At 46.1% G+C, this 21,890-nt stretch overlaps 1 protein-coding gene across 1 annotated transcript; it reads left to right on the top strand.

The window, feature by feature from the left end:
* The first annotated feature begins 3,051 nt into the window (after positions 1-3,051).
* Positions 3,052-19,839, top strand: THAP12 (THAP domain containing 12). Its single transcript, XM_082219238.1, has 5 exons — positions 3,052-3,237; positions 10,310-10,430; positions 13,275-13,382; positions 15,247-15,283; positions 16,678-19,839. The coding sequence occupies exons 1-5, from the start codon at positions 3,149-3,151 to the stop codon at positions 18,615-18,617; spliced, it is 2,295 nt and encodes a 764-aa protein (XP_082075364.1). The 5' UTR covers positions 3,052-3,148; the 3' UTR covers positions 18,618-19,839.
* Positions 19,840-21,890: the final 2,051 nt, after the last annotated feature.

Here is a 21,890-nt window from a genome sequence, read left to right as displayed (position 1 = left end):
CTCTCACTATTACCACCTGTATGTGGCTCCGTCAGCATGGTAGGAATTGCACGGCCATTTTAATATTAATCCACACAACAAGGAACTCTAGCAGAATTCCTACTCGCCTGCCCCAGAGGGAAGATAGAAACCAATAATGTTCCTTGGACTGTGCCATGATGCAGCTCTGAGCCTCCCAACACGCTAAAAACATAAAATTAAATGTGAGAGTACATCTGGATAGCTCTTTAGAAAAACATACAGCAAATGAATATTTGAATGCTGAAGGTTTCAAAGGCAGAGACGTACTAATATTAACAGTATGCACGTAGAGGGATTTTTTGCAATGTAAAGGGGGATTCTCTCAGTTAATCTAAAGCACGCATATACTTAAAAACTCATTACCAAACAGGAAAAAGTCTTTTTAATGGATCAGCTCTGGATATTTTATTATACAAGAGCCATTTCCAGGACACTTGGGGTGAGTGTGAATGTCTGGAAGCTTTATCACAAAGGAGTTTTGTTTGTTTTTTAAGTTGGGTTTTGCCCTGGTCTCTTTGCTAAAACAATGGGATGGAGGCTGTAATGGAACAAATCCTTTTAAAAAAAAAATCAGGCAGGGTGAAATGGGAATAAATAAATATGCGGCAATAAACTCCAGAGCAGATTTCTGAAGGAGTTCAGCTCGCCACACTCTCAGTAATCAAACCTATATTTCAAACTGCATTCCTCAGAGGAATCGCATACCCTGTGGGATTTTTCAAAGGAAGGAACCTTTTTTCCTTGCAACCCAGGGCAGTGAATGAAGCCTCCGTCCAAGCCTTCTTCAGCTCACACAAACGGCTGCAAGTTTACTTCAGCATAAGCTTCCTTGAAGACAGTGGGGCTTGCTTTTGAGTGAACACGGTTAGGAGGATGTCAAAAAAAAAAATACTGCCTTCTATCAGGAAAAGCAGGGCTGCTCTGACTTCCCTCAAATTAGCCGAAGGATTATTGTTCAGTGGATTATTATTATAATACATTTATTTATATGCCTTTTTCCCTGTCCAGGGACAAGGTGACTTACAGATAAGATCATAAGCAATCCCCTTTCTTACCATCATCTAAAAATAATAATCAATAAAATCAATAATTATTTATTAAATTTGTATACCACCCTATTATACCCGCAGGTCTCGGGGCGGTTACAACATAAAATCAGAATATAAAAAACAAATTATCAAAATGAAAACACAAAATCAATATCCCTTCCTCTCTCACTTCCCAATGTAATGTTGGTGTGCTCAGCCCCCTAAGTGTCCAGGATGAGCTTGGTGTGCTCCAAACCTATTCTTATTCTTATTAATTAAATTTCTATACTGCCTTTCATCCAAGGACCACAAGGCAGTTTTCAAACTAAAAATATTGGTGAGAGCCTGTTGGGCTTTTGCACATTCTACTGCTCCTCTGAAATGTGGTAGTAGGACACTGCAAAAGTCCATCACCTTTCTGCTGTCCTCGACCTCGTCTTACTATTGTATTATCCCCCCTGCTCCGACCATCCATTTGTCTGGTTTGCCTTTAAAAATCACGTTATTTTCTAGCTCTCCCAACCCTCTCCTTGCGCATGCGGACAACCTTCCCGCTTCAGGCTCCTCCAAGGCGCAGGCGCGTTTGAACGTCCCGCGACAGAAGAGAGGGGCGGGACTCCTTCTTATTTGCATAGCAGAAAGTGCGCAGGCGCAGGAGCTCTGCATCCGGGTATCCCGCGGGAGACCTGAGTCCGCACAGTTAAAGAGAGACAGACAGAAAGCTCCACAGGCAAAGGGCACCAGGGGTTATGGGAATCGTGAGATAATTCCGGTTGCCAGTCAACAACGCAAGTGGCTGTACCACTTGCTTTCCTCTTCCCTCCCCGTTCGTTTTTCCTCTTATGCGGTGTTTTTTTTAGGTTCCTTCACATCCTTTCTCCCTTTCCTTTAAAAATAAAGTAAAAGCATCGAGTTGTGCTGAGCTAAAGAAATATAATTGTCTGGTGGGAGGGACAGGGAAGGCTGCAATGCAGGAATCTCAACTAAAGCACCAGGCATCATCATCATCATTATATCTAATAAATACAATAATAAATAATATCAGTGCCAATTCCAACCACCCCTCCTGTCTCCTTCTGCTCTGTGCCTTGACAGGGACTCATGGCGGCTTGCTGATAAAAGATAAGGCACAGAGTTTGGGGGGGGGAGGAAGGCAACAAAATCCATTTTAAATAAACATTATTATTTACTTTCATTTATTTATTTCATTTACATAAAACCTTTATTGTCCAAGGGTCTCAAGGCTGGTGTACATGACTCTCCTAACTATTTCATCCCCACAACCAACCCTATAGGCTAGACTGGACCAAGCTCATTCAGCGAGCACAGAAAATCCATTTTTTTAAAAAGAAAACTGAAATATACTAGGAGTCGAGTGTGGATTTCATGCTCTTTATTCAGCTCGTAGTAGTGAGGAATGGAAGTTCCCCCGAAATGTCTGCTTTGTATACATTATTTACACAATGGGCCCCACGTGATTGGCTAATTCCGGGATTCTCCTGTAGGCCAATCAGGTTGCAGATTCACTTCCACCTGGAGCTGGATTGGGTGGCTCCTGCGGACCAATCAGACTGCTGCATTCTGGATCCTATTGTTCTGGGACCAATCAGACTGCTGCATTCTGAATCCTATTGTTCTGGGACCAATCAGACTGCTGCATTCTGGATCCTATTCAACTCAGTACATAACAAAAACCAACCAATCAAACAGCGGCAGAATTAAAACCATACGCGTTACAGTATAAATTTATTCGTAATTATTATTCAGCGCCCCGCACATGACGGCGCTCCGAAAGGAATCCGGAAGTCTGGTTCTCCTTAACCACTCTAAAGGGCGACGTCGTGCGGCGCAGCGGAGGCGTGGCTTGCGTGGGGAAAAGGGTGAGTTCTTAGAAATGGTCTTCGCTGTGCGCAGGCGCGCGCGCCTCTCCGCGCCTGCGCGGCCGCCTCGATGGTGGTTGGTTCTCCAGAGGGGGCGGCGCGGTGCATGGTGGGAAGGAGGCGGGAGGGCGGGCGGCGGCGGCGGCAGGGTTCCCTCGCTCTCCTCAGTCCGCGCCGAGGGCCGCGCTCGCGGGGCGTCCCGAGGAGCCGCCGCCGAGGATGCCGAATTTCTGCGCCGCCCCGAACTGCACCCGCAAGAGCACCCAGAGCGACCTGGCCTTCTTTCGCTTCCCGCGGGACCCCGCCCGGTCAGTTTCCTTTTTGGGGGGGGGGCAAGAGGATGGAGATTATATTGGGGGGGGTCCCACGGCCGAGAAACCGCGGGCCCGTGCCTGGGTCAGCGCGGAAGCGCGCTCACACGTTACGCAGCGGCGGACACGTGTTCGTCCTGGAACACGTGCGTGCGGGAACGGTAAATCCCAGTCCCTGGATGAGCCCCGCGCATTCTGGCCGTATGCGTGTGTGTGCCGCGAACCTGCAGGTGGGGGTGCGTTTAAGCATCAGAGGCGTGTTCACACGTTACGCAGCGGCAAACCCGTGTTCACCGTGGAACACGTGCGTGCGAGAACGGGGAACCCCAGTCCCTGGATGAGCACCGCGCATTCTGGCCGTATGCGTGTGTGTGCCGCGAACCTGAAGGTGGGAATGCGTTTAGGCATCAGAGCCGGGTTCACACGTTACGCAGCGGCAGACCCGTGTTTGTCATGGAACACGTCCGTGCGAGAAGGGGGAATGCCATTTCTTTTTAATTTCCTTTATTGCAAAACAATTTACATATAGAACATAACTAACAACACAAACGAACCAGTACAGAACCAACATACCAACTAGACATTAACTAACAACACATCAGACACACTTTTGACTTCCGATTCACTTCCTTGTGCTTTTTACACGTTATTGGTCTTATATACGCACTTCCTTTTTTTATCTGATATGTATCAAGAGAGATTTTTACTTTTGTAGTTTCCTTAATATTCAAGATTCAATCTAGACCTGTCAAGAGATTTGCAATTATCACAGTACTTTTTTAGATATTCTTTAAATATTGTCCAGTCTTTGCTCACTTTCTGTTTTGAGTTTCCTTTAATTCTCCCAGTCATTTTTGCAAGTTCCAAATATTCTATCTTCTCCTGCCATGCAATTTTTGTGGGGATTACCTTTCCAGTTTTTTGCTATTAAAATTCTAGCCGCCGTGGTTGCGTGCATAAAAAAGGTTCTAAAATGTTTTTGAATTTCTAGGCGTATACGTGTGTTTGCCGCGAACCTGAAGGTGGGGATGCATTTGGGCGTTATTCAGTGGCGGACATGGTTTTGCGTTGGGCGAAGGCGAAATTTAGCTCCCCTTCTCCCATACTTCTTATTTTCCCTTAATTCCTCTGGGTGCAGTTGTTTTGTTTCGGATCTTTTCAGAAGATGAAAATATATGTGTAGATTTTATTGTCATTATTACTTTATGCCCCCTCAGCTCAGCACCCAAAACGCTCTAGTGCTGCTGCTTCACACATGTGATGGCTGTGCCCTCAAAGGCAGGTTTCCTGCTTGGCAGGGGGTTGGACTCGATGGCCCTTGTGGTCTCTTCCAACTCTATGATTCTATGATTCAAGGTTTGCAGACCTGTGTGCAGCACTTTGCGTCCAAGAATAGGTTCACACATGGGTGGGGCGCATGGTCCTTGGTTACTTAAGGACAGAAGAAACCTGCAGCCTCCTCTGTAAAGTTGATGGACTGCAACAACCTCCTCCCCCCCCCTCTGTGACCACTGGCCATGCTGGCTGGGACTGGGGGGGGATCTGGGAGTCCAGCGACTAAACCAGCCCCCATAGTCCCATCCCTTTCTTGAAGGACAGGCTCACCTGTATACAGTCATACCTCATGTTACGTCCGCTTCATGTTACAGTGGTGCCCCGCAAGACAAATGCCTCACAAGACGGAAAACTCGCTAGACGAAAGAGTTTTCCGTTATGGAGGTGCTTCGCAAAACGAATTTCCTATGGGCTTGCTTCGCAAGACGACAATGTCTTCCGAGTTCCTGCTGGTTTTTTTTCCTTTTTCTAAGCCGCTAAGCCGCTTATCAGCTGATCCGATCAGCAGATAAGCCGCTAATCCGCCAGTGGGCTTGCTTCGCAAGACGAAAAAACCGCTAGACGAAGAGAATCACAGAACGGATTCTTTTCGTCTTGCGAGGCACCACTGTACGTTCCTTCAGGTTACGTCCCGCGGTGACCCGGAAGTACCAGAAAGGGTTAATTCTGGTATCGCTACCCGTGCATGCGCAGAAGCACAAAATGACGTCACACACATGTGCAGAAGCGGCGAATCACAACCTGCACGTGCACAGATGCACTGCTGCGGGTTGCGTTCTTTTCATGTTGCGAATGGGCCTCCGGAACGGATCCCATTCTCAACCAGAGGTACCACTGTATTTGCTGCTGCACGCTTTTATACTGCCCTTTGGCCGTATCACTGGGCAGTTCGCCACACACACACACAAAACAAGAACACAAGAATACAGTGGACGCTCGGGTCGCGAATGTGATCCGTGCGGGAAGCATGTTCACAACCCGCAGTGCCACGTCTGCGCGTGCGCAGGTTGTGATCTGGCACTTCTGTGCATGCGCAAAGCACGATTTAGCGCTTCTGCACAAGCGCTGAAACTCAGAAGTAACCCGTTCCAGGTTCAGCACAGTGCGCAACCCGAAATCGTGCAACCCGAAGCGTCTGTAACACGAGGTTTGATGTGCATCACTAAAAACAAGACAGAAGATCAAAAACAGACCAATAACCTAACCCCCCAAAAACACATTTAAAAGGTCATTTAATGCATTCACTGCTATATTACTGTTCCCCTTAGCGAAGCATTCGAAACTCACCTTGTTCCAGGCGCATTTTGCGACAGGGAATTTCATTGGCGTGAGCAGTTTCTCAGCTCTGTGCACCTAAGATTTCAGATTAAAACTGCAGAGTGGAAGGAAAGGAGGACGCTTTTCTGCCTCCCGACTTCCAGCTACTCTCTGAAGAGTGGAGAAGAGATCCTCTTAGGAAGATTAGAGGGGTGGGCAGAGGAAGGACTAGACCATGAAGAAAATGAACATAGTATTTTACCTGCAGTTCATTCGTTTTCAGCTTTGTATATTATTAAAAAGCGCGCCTAGACATTCTGTTGTTGCGCCTGTAACCTCGGTTTAAGGTGCCATTTAGCTGCTAGCTTTCATATCTCAGTTTCTAACACTGCCTTAGGGACACATTTTGCTCATGACAATACTGCTGTCACTTGAGTAATAATATTAATTGTGTGTGTATATGTGTGTGTGTGTATTAAAATTTATATTTATTTATACCCTACCATTTTCCCTGACAGAAAGTCAACTTGGCTTACAGTTAAAATAAAAGCATTTACTTTTTTGTACCGCTTTGCCCAACATCCTTTGACAGACCCACAACCCTTGGATTAAGAGTCCCGTGCTCTAACCAACTGAGCTATCCCAAAATACACATGGATATATTGCTGTTCAGTTGAGGATAGCTTCAGGGACACATTCACATATATGGGTGTACACAGTTTGATTACTGTGCTCTTGCAGCTCAGTTTTCCTGTAATGGTACCTCGGATTACGAACTTAATTGGTTCCGGAAGTCTGTTCTTACACCGAAACCGTTCTTAAACCGAGGTGCACTTTCCCTAATGAGGCCTCCCGCTGCCGGTGCCCTTCCACCGTTCAGATTCCGTTCTTAGACCGAGGTAAAGTTCGCAGACTGGGACGGGACACTACTTCCGGTTTTGTGGAGATTTTTGGTTCTCTTTCCAGCCAAGAATATTTTGAAACCATTTAAACACATTTATCGGGAGACACTTCATGAATTAGAGGTTGAATAATTGTTTCATCTTTGGTTTCTCAAGCCGCCTTATAGTGTCAAAAAGAATTTCCACAGCTGTACAAAATAGCAGATGTGGTTTAGTATGAAAATCATATATGTAGTTTGTTTTACACAGGCTTAGTTTCACAGCTGAACCTTCCGAGATGTGGGCAATCGTCCAAAACATACGTGCTGATGTGGCTCCTTAGAATATATTTTGCATGTTTCATCACGGCTTTTGCTTGAAAATGTCAACATCTGTCAATCCAGAAATAGCATGATAAGTGTGACTTCATTAGGATTTGAAAAACTGCACGGATCTTCTTCCTATTTACCCCCCACTCACCCCAAAAACATATTGACCATTCTTCTTATTGGATCTACTGTTCAGAATTTATAAAATTGTTCCTTAGAGGGCCATCTGGCAACAAGAAAATAATTGAAAATGTCATGTCAGCATCATAGTTCTCTGGGATACCTTCCTGCCATTAAGCCGTTGCTCATTCATTAGCAGGTGCAAGATGGAAATAAATTCTCTCTTGAGATGCTTTCCTTTTTCTATACCTTTCTCACAGGAGGAAGGAACATTATTTGAGGCAATGAATAATCAGACAGAAGGCTGTTTGTTTATTCATTCATACATATACCCCACCATTCCTTCTAGTGAGAGCTTTTTGCCCCAGTGGCGTGAGCCTTTAAGCAAGGGTTGGTTTGTGCTTCATTCCTGTTTCACGAAAGTCAGATGGTTAAAGCTGACTGAACAACCAAGCTAATTCCAGACCTTGACTATGAAAGTGCATTTTTACCCTGACCGTCTTAACTGAGATTTTTATTAAAAAGTTGGTGTTTCCTAAATTTCTGATACCAGTGGCACTACTTTCTGAATTAACAGTGAAGTGAATCTCCAATTTTAATGCTTCCCAAAAGGTTTACATTTATATCAGCCTTGTAAACAAGCTGCCAAAAGTTACTGTCCCAAAAAATGGACTAGCAGGCTCCATCAGCAGCCTGCTGCATTTCTGCCTTGGGCTTGGGGTTCCTCTATCTTGTTGTTTAGTCGTGTCCGACTCTTCGTGACCCCCTGGACCAGAGCACGCCAGGCACTCCTGTCTTCCATTGCCTCCCGCAGTTTGGTCAAGCTCATGCTGGTAGCTTCGAGAACACTGTCCAGCCATCTTGTCCTCTGCCGTCCCCTTCTCCTTGTGCCCTCCATCTTTCCCAACATCAGGGTCTTTTCCAGGGAGTCTTCTCTTCTCATGAGGTGGCCAAAGTCTTGGAGCCTCAGCTTCAGGATCTGTCCTTCCAGTGAGGACTCCGGGCTGATTTCCTTAAGAATGGATAGGTTTGATCTTCTTGCAGTCCATGGGACTCTCAAGAGTCTCCTCCAGCACCATAATTCAAAAGCATCAATTCTTCGGCGATCAGCCTTCTTTATGGTCCAGCTCTCACTTCCATACATCACTACTGAGAAAACCAGAGCTTTAACTAGACGGACCTTTGTCGGCAAGGTGATGTCTCTGCTTTTTAAGATGCTGTCTAGGTTTGTCATTGCCTTTCTCCCAAGAAGCAGGCGCCTTTTAATTTCGTGACTGCTGTCACCATCTGCAGTGATCATGGAACCCAAGAAAGTAAAATCTCTCACTGCCTCTGTCTTACCTTCATGCAATTCCTTGTTGCCTCTGACTACCAGGTAAATGCATAGGTCAGGCATAGGCAAACTCTGGCCCTCTAGATGTTTGGGACTACAATTCCCATCATCCCTAGCTAACAGGACCAGTGGTCAGTAATGGTGGGAATTGTAGTCCCAAACATCTGGAGGGCCAGAGTTTGCCTATGCCTGGCATAGGTATTCTTTTGAGCGCATTAGAGGAGGAGTTACCTACCTGACCTGTGAGAAGTCCACGCCTTGTGTTTCCGCGCCATTCACTGGCCTGGCCTCCTGATTTATGCGGAGAGGCAACAGGTAGCCTCACCTGAGCCCAGGTAATCCCACTGCTTGCCTGCACCGAATGGTCCAGTCATGCCCAATATAAAGGAGTAACTCTAAAAAATCACAAGCAACACGCGGCTAATAATGTTTTAACCAAATCTTTGTAACGTATTATTTCACATTTCTTAAACAGAAAATATATAATGGAGTCACAGAGGCAAACAAGCCCTTCAACAGTCACAATCCTGTAGTCGTGCAATAATGGAAGCTCCAAGCGTAGTAATTCTTAAACAGAAAGTATGTAATAGAATCACAGATAATAAAAGTCTAACACTGTTGCATGCCCAACATAAGGCAATACAGTGGTACCTCAGGTTAAAGACACTATTTAGGTTGCAGACGCTTCAGGTTACATACTCCGCTAACCCAGAAATAGTACCTCAGGTTAAGAACTTCGCTTCAGGATGAGAACAGAAATTGTGCAGCAGCAGCGGGAGGCCCCATTAGCTAAAGTGGTACCTCAGGTGAAGAACAGTTTCAGGTTAAAAACGGACCTCCAGAACGAATTAAGTACTTAACCCAAGGTACTACTGTATAGTCCATAAGCGTCAAAAGAGGCAAACAAGCCTTTCAACCGTCAAAGTCCTGTGACCGTGCGACAATGGATGCCCCAAAACGTGGAGAACGGAACAGTTCTTCCGGATGATGAACTGTTTCGATAGTAACTCTTCACCAGCAGTTAAATGGTCCTAACGGGTACATCAAGTAGCATAGGATCAGCGCTCACTAAGACGCGTAGAAAGCAATATAAAGGAGTGGCAGAGTCCTAGTTCCTGCAGAGACTTGGTTGGACTTTTTCTCTTCCCAGAGCCGTCTTGCATAAACGCAGCGGGTACTGTCTTTCGTGGCTCACAGGCACCTCTAAATAATAATAATAATAATAATAATAATAATAATAATAATAATTTATTTGTACCCCGCCCATCTGGCTGGGTTTCCCCAGCCACTCTGGGCGGCTTCCATAGAAACCAAAAATACAGTAAAATATCACAGATTAAAAACTTCCCTGAACAGGGCTGCCTTAAGATGTCTTCTGAATGTCAGGTAGTTATTTATCTCTTTGACATCTGATGGGAGGGCGTTCCACAGGGCGGGCGCCACTACCGAGAAGGCCCTCTGCCTGGTTCCCTGTAGCTTTGCTTCTCGCAGTGAGGGAACCGCCAGAAGGCCCTCGGCGCTGGACCTCAGCGTCCGGGCAGAACGATGGGGGTGGAGACGCTCCTTCAGGTATACTGGACCGAGGCCGTTTAGGGCTTTAAAGGTCAACACCAGCACTTTGAATTGTGCTCGGAAACGTACTGGGAGCCAATGTAGGTCTTTCAAGACCGGTGTTATGTGGTCTCAGCGGCTGCTCTCAGTCACCAGTCTAGCTGCCGCATTCTGGATTAGTTGGCTTTATCTGTTTGGTGGAGGAGCAGCGCCTTCTCTGGCAACTATTGTTTTGGGAGCTAATGACCTGTTATCTCTCGCAGATGTCAGCGTTGGGTTGAGAACTGCCGAAGGGCCGATTTGGAAGATAAGACGCCCGACCAATTGAACAAGCACTACAGGCTGTGCGCGAAGCACTTTGAAACCTCGATGATATGTCGGAGTGTAAGTAAAAGGAATCGGCAGTAATTGTCTCCTGCTTCCTATGCGACATGCAACTGGATTCCGCTTTCCTCCTGCGTTAACTCGTGTCGGAAGCAGGAGTCCCAGGAACGTCTTATCAAACAAAATGCTTTTCGCGACTTGATTTACTGCCTGTTGCTAATTGACTGGCTCTTCCCGCCAGCTGGAATGTGTGGGTTGCCTTCTGCCCTCTCCTGTGCGTGCCTAACCTGTGTGCTTTCAGTGCTTTTAAGCCTTGCAGGATGACTTAAATATGAAAAAATGCAGGGGGGTGTATTGGTGTTCTGGGAATCGGCACTGTACGTGTCGGAGAAAAGCAGCGATTGGGCTCTCCCATTGAAAATACTGGGTTTCCTTGAAGAGGCCTTGCCTGAAACTCTGCAGGGGAGAATTCCATCTCTAAAATCAAATTGCGTTTTATGTCCTCAAAAACGTTTTTAGAATAATATTTTAAATAGCCAAGTGGATTGTGGATTAACTTGCACATGGGATGCAGAAGCAGCTGGCTTCACTTTTGCTACGTTGGTGTAGAATTTTCCTTTAAAACATCGGGTGCCTCCCCCTGAACCCCCCCGGATTGGCAGGTAGCCTTTTGAGGAAGGGCTTGTGTGAGAATCACATATGCATTAATATAATTCCCTGAAAGCAGCTGTTTCCCCCGCATGTAAAAAAACCCCCACTAGTTGCCTTTTAAAATCCTCTCTCCAAGAGTGCTGGATGTTGGGAGGGGATTCAAAGTACAGTCATACCTCGGGTTACAGACGCTTCAGGTTGTGCGTTTTCGGGTTGCGCACTGCGCTGAACCCAGAAGTACCGGAATTGGGTTACGTCCGGGTTTCAGTGCATGTGCAGAAGCTCTGAATCGCAGCCCGCCTGTGCGCAGACACGGCACTGTGGGTTGCAAACGCTGCGGGTTGCGAACGTGACTCCCGCACGGATCACGTTCGCAACCCAAGCACCCACTGTATAAGTATGGCAACATTTTGCTGGGTACCTTCCTTGTTGTCTCAGAACTCCAGCATAACAATCACATAAATGAAACTGGGACCAGAAACTGTTCATTACTTGCTCGTCTGAGAACCCTAGACTATAACCCAGCAGGGTTCATCCTCTCCTCCAAACATGGTTGCAAACTCATGTCTGCCGTTAAAAGGACACTCCACAGAGAGCTGTAGCGGACTGCATGGATGAGTATACCCACAGAATACAGTGGTACCTCCGGATGCGAACGGCATCCATTCCAGAGCCCTGTTTGCATCCTGAGTAAGACGTGACTGCGCATGCACGGGTCACATTTTGCCATTTCCATGCATGCGCGTGATGTCATTTTGAGCGTCTGCGAGCGGCGAAACCCGGAAGTAACGTGCTCTGTTACTTACGGGTCGCCGCGGAGCATAACTTGAAAACGCTCAACCTGAAGCACATCTAACCCGAGGTATGACTGTATACACATTTTACAATTGTGTTTGTCTCATTCATTGGTTGCACTTTGTAGGAGTGCAACTGGTGCATTAAAAGTATGCCTCTTATGTAACTTCAACTTGCTTGGTCCCAACATAAAAATACTCTTTCTCCCTGCTGGTGTCTTGGCAGGGAGGCAGCTTGCCAAACCTTCTTCTAAGAGCAGTTTGGTTTCAATAGCCTCCCATTATCTGGATTGTTTGGTTCCCTGGTCTGACCTGGGGGCAGGGCAGGTGGGAAGAGTTTTTCTGGGATGGGTTTGGGGGGACAGGAACCCAGTTGCCCTGTTAAGTGCCATGCACCCAGAAATGTCAGTGACATCTGTGAGGAGTTGCTACTTTTAGTGGGATTTATAAGAACTGTTAACTTCAAAAACGTGTGTTGTAGCCTCTCTCTCCCCCAGCTCCTTTTTCCTTGTGTGTTGTGTCCCTTTTGCTTGCATGCTGATTTTGTAAGCTGATTTAATACTGATTTTGTAAGCTGCTCTTGAGAGTTTTTGGTCTACAGGGTGGGGTATAAATGCCCTAAACGAATTTATTTGTCTCCGTGGCCAGGCAGTTCTGAGAGTTCGCAATATCAAAAGCAACACAATGGCCAGAAACAATAACAATGTGAAAAACTTTATGGAATAATTCAGAACATCAAAACTAACAAACTGAAGTCTCTGAAAGTCCTTAAATGAATCACGGTGCCAGACTTTACCCGGTGTAAGTAGAACGATATGTAATTTCTTCATTAACCAATCTTTTTTAGAATAGATATAATGAAAAATGAAAAATACTCTGGAACAGTGCTCATGCGATTATGTAGTCACTGTGCTACTTAACGAGTGTTGAATTAATTGGCTGATGAAGAATTCAACGAAACAATAGTTGTTATCCGGAAACACTGTTCAGCAGAGTTCAGAGTTGGACATCAGAATTGGACATTTTCTGATTATACAAAGCTTCACAGCTTGCTCTCTGCTGGGAAAAGCCTGGCACCGTGATTCATTTAAGGACTTTCAGAGACTTCAGTTTGTTAGTTTTGATGTTTTGAATTATTCCAGAAAGTTTTTCACATTGTTATTGTTTCTGGCGATCGTGTTGGTTCTGAGAGTTGATCAGAATCATACTTAACTGTACTTGGCAGGGATGGATAAGAGCTAACATAAATCCAAAATCTAAGGTATATAAAAGCAGATTCGCCACATGCTCTCTTGGTGGTTTGCCATTTTCCAGAAGGCTCCCTCCTGATTCTAAATGAAGGATAGTAACCTAGGCTGAGAAATCCCTCTGCACCTTCCCTGGGAACTTATTTTCCCCCACATAAAGAAACATGCTGTAAAACAATGAGAGATGAAGACTTTTGCTTTTTTCTTTGCAGAGTCCCTACAGGACTGTTTTACGAGACAACGCCGTGCCAACAATTTTCGACCTCACGAGCCATTTGAACAACCCACATAGCAGACACAGGAAGAGAATTAAAGAGCTGGTAGGTTTGCGTTGGACTGAGATGCTACAACTAAGCCGACCAGTCAGTCTTTGTTCCCTGTTGTGGCTTGAAGTCAACACAATAAAGAAGTAAGAAAGGAATTATAACAAGACAATATACTCCCAGTAGCAGAAAAATATAATTTATTTACTATACCACTGTGGAGGCAGAAAACTGGCTCAAACTTCAGAAACTGCCAAGTCGAGTCCCACCACTGCTAATAGCGCCACCCTATTTTGTGAAAGAGGGACACGTGTGGCGCTGTGGTCTAAACCACAGAGCCTAGGGCTTGCTGATCAGAAGGTCGGCGGTTTGAATCCCTGCAACGGGGTGAGCTCCTGTTGTTCGGTCCCAGCTCCTGCCCACCTAGCAGTTCAAAAGCACGTCAGAGTGCAAGTAGATAAATTGGTATCGCTCCGGCGGGAAGGTAAACGGCGTTTCCGTGTCCTGCTCTGGTTCGCCAGAAGTGGCTTAGTCATGCTGGCCACATGACCCAGAAGCTGTCTATGGACAAATGCCAGCTCCCTTGGCCTATAGAGCGAGATGAGTGCCTCAACCCCAGAGTCGTCTGCAACTGGACCTAACGGTCAGGGGTACCTTTACCTTTATTTTGTGAAAACATGGCAGAAATTTGTTTTGGGTTTGTTTGTTTTGCAATTCAGATTAATTTGCTTTTACCTCCACAACTGGGTCTAAAAAATGGTGGAAATTTGCAGAAGAAAAATAAGGCAACAGATTGGAAAAAATGAGGTACGTCCTCTACATAACCACAGCCACAAAGACGGAGTCTAAAGTCGCAAAGCGTTTTGACACCTGTTAACATCCTGAGAGAAGTTAGCGCTGTTAAGTGATTTCAGAGAGGCTAGCGATACAGTTATGCCCAAACGATCTAGTTCAGTACAAGAGGAATGGGAATAGCCCAGGTTTTCTTCTGCACTGTATGTTTTGCCGTGTCTTCAATTACAAATCTCTTGTTTGTTTTAGCATCCTCGGTCTTCTGAGAAATTGATGGTTTGATGGGTCTCTTCCAAATGCAGGGTTGAATATTTATTTATTTATTGGAATATATATATATATAAAGGCAACAGAGGAAAGCACTCATTTCCTCCACTTCCACCTGGGCCGGTGGTGCTCTTCAGGGGCGCACAAGACTTTGCTGAGTTGCCTGTTACTATTGTGGTTGGCACTGTCAACGTCCCGTCCCCCAAACTCTCAGGTATGCTTGCAGAGTGCAGACTGGCTTCTTAGTTTGTGGAAGGAAGCCAGAGGTGGAGCAAGTCCCTCTTGCCATTTCTCCAAAACCCAGCATAATATGAGGCACGACCCCCTCTCAGCATTCCCCAGCTCTCTGTGGACTTGGAAAGTGAGGAGGGTTTGGTTTTTGTGCCTTGCAGTGTGAAATACAGTGGTACCTTGAGTTACATACGCTTCAGGTTACAAACGCTTCAGGTTACAGACTCAGCTAACCCAGAAATAGTACCTCGGGTTAAGAACTTTGCTTCAGGATGAGAACAGAAATCGTGCTCCGGCGGCAGTGGGAGGCCCCATTAGCTAAAGTGGTGCTTCAGGTGAAGAACAGTTTCAGGTTAAATACAGACCTCTGGAACGAATTAAGTACTTAACCCGAGGTACCACTGTATTCTTCCTCCTCTGTGCAGTTCTCTGAACACTTCCTGGAGGTACTATTATGAAATAAAGCCCCATTTCTTTCTGTAGGCTTCCGAAGCCACGCAGGCAAAGACAGTTTTATCCCTAATGGACCGGAATATACGTTTGGATTCAAAAGACTCCTGCTTACAAAATTAGTAGATTTCTAGTGACTTGTCGGTGCCTCATAGAATTTCTTGTTTTTCTCTCTCTTCAGAGTGAAGAAGAAATAAGAACATTAAAGCAGCAAAAGAGTAAGTTGATCGGACAATTGAAGGAGGGAAAAACCTCTGGAGGCAATTAGCTTATCATTAGAAAATACCATATTTTGGTCCTGTTTCTCCAGGAAGCCGTTTCCTCCTTGCGTAAAAGGCTGAATGCAAATGTCCTACGTCAATACAATGACTTGATGGTATTAAACGCTCTCTTAACTCCTGGGATTGCGACTTGTGCACAATCCAGCCAAGCCCTATTGGTATCAGTGGAAGAATTTAGCATATGATTTTTAAGTCTCTTCTCTCCCTTTAAATCAATGGGACTTTGGCTGAATCGTGTCTGCTGTGTGGTGAACGGTGAAGAGGTCCAAAGCTTTCATACGCTGTATTCTTAGCCATACACCAAAAGTAGTCCTTGGACGACCATGTGGTTGCAAACACACACAGCCTACAGCAGCCTTCACAAACCATATATTTGGGACTACAGCCCCAAAGAACATGGAGGGTACCAGGTTGACATAGGCCGGCCTACAGAGACACTCACCAACAGTGTTAGAAACTCAGATATATAAGCTAGGCACCAAATGGCTCCTTAAACCAGGGTTACAGTAGCCAAAACGGAATGTCTAGTTGCTATTTTGGGGCTTGAAAGTCGTATTTTTCAGCTATGACTTTTGGGTTCCTGAAATTCAGTCTGATGGTTCAGATAAAAATATAATGGGTAGAATTCTACAGGCTGTGTTGTTAGTGTGTGAAAATGTTCCAGATCCAATGATCCTCAGGTATCCACCTCCAGATGGTGGAGATGTCAGGTTAGCCCTGTCTTAAAGTGTGCAATGGGCCTGAGTCCCTCATTGGGATAAGAGAAATTTATTACATGTATATTGTGTTCTTCCTAGAAAGTTAATATGCCCTCTCACCGTTGAGTGGTTTACAATCTAAAATAGTCATTAAACATGCAAATAAAAAGAAACAAGTTACATGTACGTGTATACCAAAATCACATTGCAATATTAATCAAAAAGTATGTGCAGCTGTTAATATTGTTATACATGCAGTGCTGTCAATTGGCTAAGGCAGTACATCTTTCTCAGCCATTGTTGGGCTACAGCTCCCATCATCCCTGACCACTGGTCCTGCTAGCTAGGGATGATGGGAGTTGTAGTCCAACAATATCTGGGGGGCCCATGTTTGAGGAAACACCGATCCAAGGGGGTCACCAGCATAGTGCGCTTTTGGTGTTCTGATCTCCAACTCCCAGCAGCCCCTGTCAACCTGGCCAGTTGCTAGGAATGATGGGAGTTGTAGTCTATGTCATCTGGAGGGGGCACCATGGTTGACTACCCATGGTCCAAGAGTTCTGGAGCGCCGCAGATGATGAGTTGGTGTTGCTGGCGTTTCCATATTAAATATATCTTTATCTCCTCTCGTAGTTGATGAAGCCTTTGAGCAGGAAAAGATGAACCAGGAATCTGTCGACAACGACATGCGGAACCCAGCCTCTGAGGAAGGAGGCAACGAGCCGGTCGAAGACGATGTCCCTTTAACGCAAGAGGAGAGGGAAAACAAAGATTACCTTAAATCTCTGTTTGAGATTTTAATCCTGATGGGGAAGCAGAACATCCCTTTGGACGGCCACAGCGCTGACGAACTCCCTGAGGGGATCTTTACTCCAGACAACTTCCAGTCTCTCTTGGAATTCAGGATAAATTCCGGAGATGAGGTTCTGCGGAAGCGGTTTGAGACCACGGCCGTGAACCTCGCCTACTGCTCCAAAGCCCAGCAGAAGCAAATGCTGGAGATATGCGAAAGCTGCGTCCGGGAAGAGACCCTCCGCGAGGTCAGGGACTCTCACTTCTTCTCCATCATCACAGAAGAAGTGGTGGATCTCGCCGGCGAGGAACACTTGCCGGTGCTGGTGAGATTTGTGGACGATTCTCACAACCTAAAGGAGGAATTCATAGGGTTCTTGCCCTACGAGGCGGACCCCGAAATCCTGTCCGTTAAGTTCCACACGACCATTACCGAAAAGTGGGGCTTGAACATGGAGTACTGTCGAGGCCAAGCCTATATCGTCTCCAGTGGGTTTGCCTCGAAAATGAAGACTGTGGCTACAAGGATCTTAGAGAAATACCCTCAGGCTGTTTATACGCTGTCGTCTTCCTGTGCCTTGAACATTTGGCTAGCCAAATCTATTCCAGTCCTGGGCATTTCCATCGCCCTTGGAAAGATAGAGGAGGTTTGCACGTTTTTCCATCAGTCGCCCCAGTTGCTAGCCGATTTGGACAATGTCATCTCCATTCTCTTTCCGAACAGCGAAGAACGGGGGAACGAGCTGAAGGAAGTGGTGCGTTCCCACTGGACGGGCCGCCACGACACCTTTGAGATTGTCGTGGACCTCATGCAAGCCCTGGTGCTGTGCCTGGACTCCATAAACGACACTTCCGTCCGGTGGAACAGCTCGGTTGCCAGCCGGGCCTGCACGCTTTCCACCGCCCTGTCGGATTTCGACTTTGTGGTCACCGTCGTGATCATCAAAAACATTCTCTCTTTCACCAGGGCCTTTGGCAAGAACCTCCAAGGCCAGACCTCGGACGTCTTCTTTGCGGCCAGCAGTTTGACGGCAGTCTTGCATTCCCTGAACGAGGTGATGGAGAACATCGAGGTGTACCACGAGTTCTGGTTTGAGGAAGCCACCACTTTGGCCACCAAGCTGGACCTGCCCATCAAACTGCCCGGCAAATTCAGCCGTGCCCAGCAAGGGAGCTTGGACTCCGAAATCACCCCGGAAAACTACTACAAGGAAGCCCTTAGCATCCCCACCATGGAGCACATCATTCAGGAGCTGAAAGACATCTTCTCCGAGCAGCACCTGAGGGCTCTGAAGTGCTTGTCTCTGGTGCCCTCGGTCATGGGGCAGCTCAAATTCAACACCTCCGAGGAGCACCATGCCGACATGCACAAAAACGACCTCCCCAATCCTGACACGCTCTCCGCGGAGCTTCATTGCTGGAGAATCAAGTGGAAGCACAGAGGGAAGGACATTGAGCTCCCCACCACCATTTACGAAGCCCTCCATTTGCCCGACATCAAGTTTTTCCCCAACGTGTACGCCTTGCTCAAGGTCCTCTCCATCCTGCCGATAATGAAGGTGGAGAACGAGAAATTTGAGGTGGGCCGGAGGCGCTTGAAGGCCTACCTAAGGAACACCTTGACCCAGCAGAGGTCAAGCCACCTGGCCCTGCTCAACATCAACTTTGACATTAAGCACGACTTGGATATGATGGTTGACACCTACATCAAGCAGTACCCCGAGAAAGTAGAGGAGGATTTCCTTCCCCCTAACAGTTCAGAAGCGACGGAAGAGACTTAACACAGGAACGGGGCAGTTCTCCCTCGTCTGTTTTGGAGACTTGGTTTTGCCTTAAAAAAAGGCAGGGTTGGGGGTTCCTAACTGAAAGAGGAGTAGCTGGGGCCATAGCAAGCAACTTTCTGTTTCTACGGCGTGTTTCCTCAACAAGCCCTGAGCAATTGCTCAGGTTTTGTTGCTTCTTGCCCTCCCCACCCCCTCCTGCCCCGATTTACCGTTCTGTAAAGCTTTTATTATTTAAAACTGCACAGAGTCTGCAGTTGCTGCAACTGTGCACCTGCTCTCTCTCCCCCACCTGCTGTCCCTTACAATACGACGCAGTTTAATCTCTTCGCTTTAGGGAAACCCAGTTCATGGGTTGCCATACTTCTGCCCAGATAACTAAAAAATGCCCTTTAAAAATGAACAAAATGTGCCGGGTTGTTGCTGTTTCGGCTTATGGGTCTTCCTGAACCCCAGACAGGAAAATCTTCTAAAATGGTATACATTTAAATGAACTATTTAGAGCAGTTTGAGTTGGGTCTAATCCATGCCTTCCTAATGTTACTGGACTCCAGCTTCCATCATCCTTGCTGGCTGGGGCTGATAGGCATTGGAGTCTGCGGTACAAGGACAACCCTACGATGGTTGCCCCTGTCCTAAACTAATCTGTTGTCGAAATTCTTTTATGTGTCTGGAGTTCAATTCCCCTGAGACTTGCAGGACTTTCCACAACACTGCACAGAGGATTTTAGACAAGGGCTTTTGGCCCCTTCTCATTTCGGCGATCCTAGTCCGGCCGTTCCGGAGGAATGTGTCTTTTTTTTCAAAGTGGTGCGCTAACTTCATCTTGTTTCATCTTGCTGCCCTTGTTTCCCTCCTGTTCCACTGACTGTTAGATGGCCCTCTTTGGCCTCTCCTCTACTTTTAGGACTGGAAGAGAGCTCTCCACCCCCCAGAAATGAAGCTATCTTGTAAAAGGAACAACAACAGAAAACTATATTCCAAGAGCATCTAAAACTGTGCGTCGGCCAGACTTGCATCTATAGGTTTTTACTAGCCTCCAGAATATGAATTGCAAGCCTAGTAGAGCAAAGTGGAGGATATGTTCTGTTTTGGTTTGGGTTTTTTTAAAGAAAAATGTAGAAGTCCTATGAAGATTTTTTTCCTGCTGGTATTTTTTTGGCAAACAAAGGAAATGTTTTTGTATAGTTTTATTTCCATCCAGAATAAAATGTGAATTTGCTATTTTGGTATTATATGTGTGCTGTGGCCGTAGAGCAGTCTGTCTTTCTCTCTCTCTCTCTCTGTGTACACAAATGATTGGTCTTTTTACAGGGCCCAGGAAAGAGTCTGCTGTTGAAGCAATGGTTTTTCAAACTCTCCCATCCAGGAACACTTTGTGTGTTGGGTCACCTGCCAAGCAAAACCCTGAGTGTCTGCCACAGACCTTGTGTGCAGAGAGGATTCTGGTACTTCAGGTTGTGCGTTTGATTCATGGGGAGGTACTAGCAAGGCCTGTTATAAACCTGAGAAGAGCCTTTCTGGATCAGGCCAATGGCCCGTCTAGCCCATCATCTATGACCAGATCGTAGAATTGTACAGTCATACCTTGGAAGTTGATCGTAATCAACAACAACAATCTTTATTACAGTCCAGAGATCCAACAAATCGTTACAAAGCAATACACAATTCATACAGCCTACCTCCAGGTTAAACAAGCATTTTGTTCAGAATATAGGGATCATTGGTTCTTGCCGATAAAAACTTTGCCACGGCTAATGTTCTAGCATTTTCCGGTCTTCCAATAGGTCGTAATCTGTACCAGAAGTCTATTCAACTTCTGAAACATTTGGAAACCAAAGCGCAGCTTCTGATTGGCTGCAGGAAGCTCCTGCAGCCAATCGGAAGCTGTTGAACATTTGGCTTCAGAAAGAACGTTCAAAAACTGGAACACTCACTTCCAGTTTTCGGTTGTTCGGAAGCCGGTATGTTCGACTCCCAAGGTATTTGGAAGCTGAGGTATGACTGTACAGTTTAAAAATAAAAAGTGTGATTCTGAAGTAGCTTCTGGACTTCAGAGGGTAGGGTTGGGAGATATGATTTTGACAGAAGCATTCCCAGAAAATGTGGATTCCCATAAACAGCTTGTCAGAAGATGCCAGAGGGTGTCACGAGGCATCTAAAAACTTTCTCCAGAGTCTGGAATCTGGCACTGGGATCTTTGGAAGCACTTTGAAAGAGTTTTTTTGGCATGGGGAACACTTTGCATAAAATCCAAAAACAACCTGAATGCTTGTGTCACTTAAAAATAAATACAGTATTTATATATTGCTTTTCAGATGGACCTCCCAAAGTGGTTTGCATAAGATTATTAAAATTGGAAACATTTATTTTTTAAAATGGTTGCAGAAGAATAGTAACATGAAGTTTTGCACCCCCAAAGCGCAACGGTTTTGCACCCCCGTTTTGTTTTATTTTTAAATTCCCGGAGGGAATGGAAAGAGTTGCTCTCAGCGGTGCAGGTGCTGTTGTGTTTTGAAAGTGCTTAGCATAAATCCGAGGATTAGTTTCTTAGTGTGCTCTGTGTGCTAATTTCCTGCTGCTCCTGAGCCGAATTGAGTGCCATAACCGATTCTCCAGATGCTGTAGTGAGAGTGATCATCTTGTAAGGTTCTGCTGAATGGCATGGCTCTTTTCGCAAGCTGCAGAAACTGTACAGTGGACGAGAAGTGACGTTTTATTAATTGAGCTATTTCTGGAGCTTACATGGAGGTCTTGTGGGTTAAAGTTCTGCATGGCTGTCAAGTGGCTCCGTGGATGTTTGACAACGGAACAGCCTCCAGTAGAGAGAGACTGCAAAAATGGAGTTGCAGACAGACAGCTGGAATATCAGAACAGTGCAGTATATTTAGTAGGGTGGGCAATCTCTTGTGTTCCAAATGCTTGTTATTGTTTAGTCGTTTAGTCGTGTCCGACTCTTTGTGACCCCCTGGACCAGAGCACACCAGGCACTCCTGTCTTCCACTGCCTCCCGCAGTTTGGTCAAACTCATGCTGGTAGCTTCGAGAACAATATCCAGCCATCTCGTCCTCTGTCGTCCCCTTCTCCTTGTGCCCTCCATCTTTCCCAGCATCAGGGTCTTTTCCAGGGAGTCTTCTCATGAGGTGGCCAAAGTATTGGAGCCTCAGCTTCAGGATCTGTCCTTCCAGTGAGCACTCAGGACTCATTTCCTTCAGAATGGAGAGGTTGGATCTTCTTGCAGTCCATGGGACTCTCAAGAGTTTCCTCCAGCAC

The sequence above is a fragment of the Podarcis vaucheri genome (assembly GCF_965113315.1).
Source record: "Podarcis vaucheri genome assembly, chromosome: 4".
Classification (NCBI taxonomy): domain Eukaryota; kingdom Metazoa; phylum Chordata; class Lepidosauria; order Squamata; family Lacertidae; genus Podarcis; species Podarcis vaucheri.
This window is presented reverse-complemented; position numbering and strand designations above follow the sequence as displayed.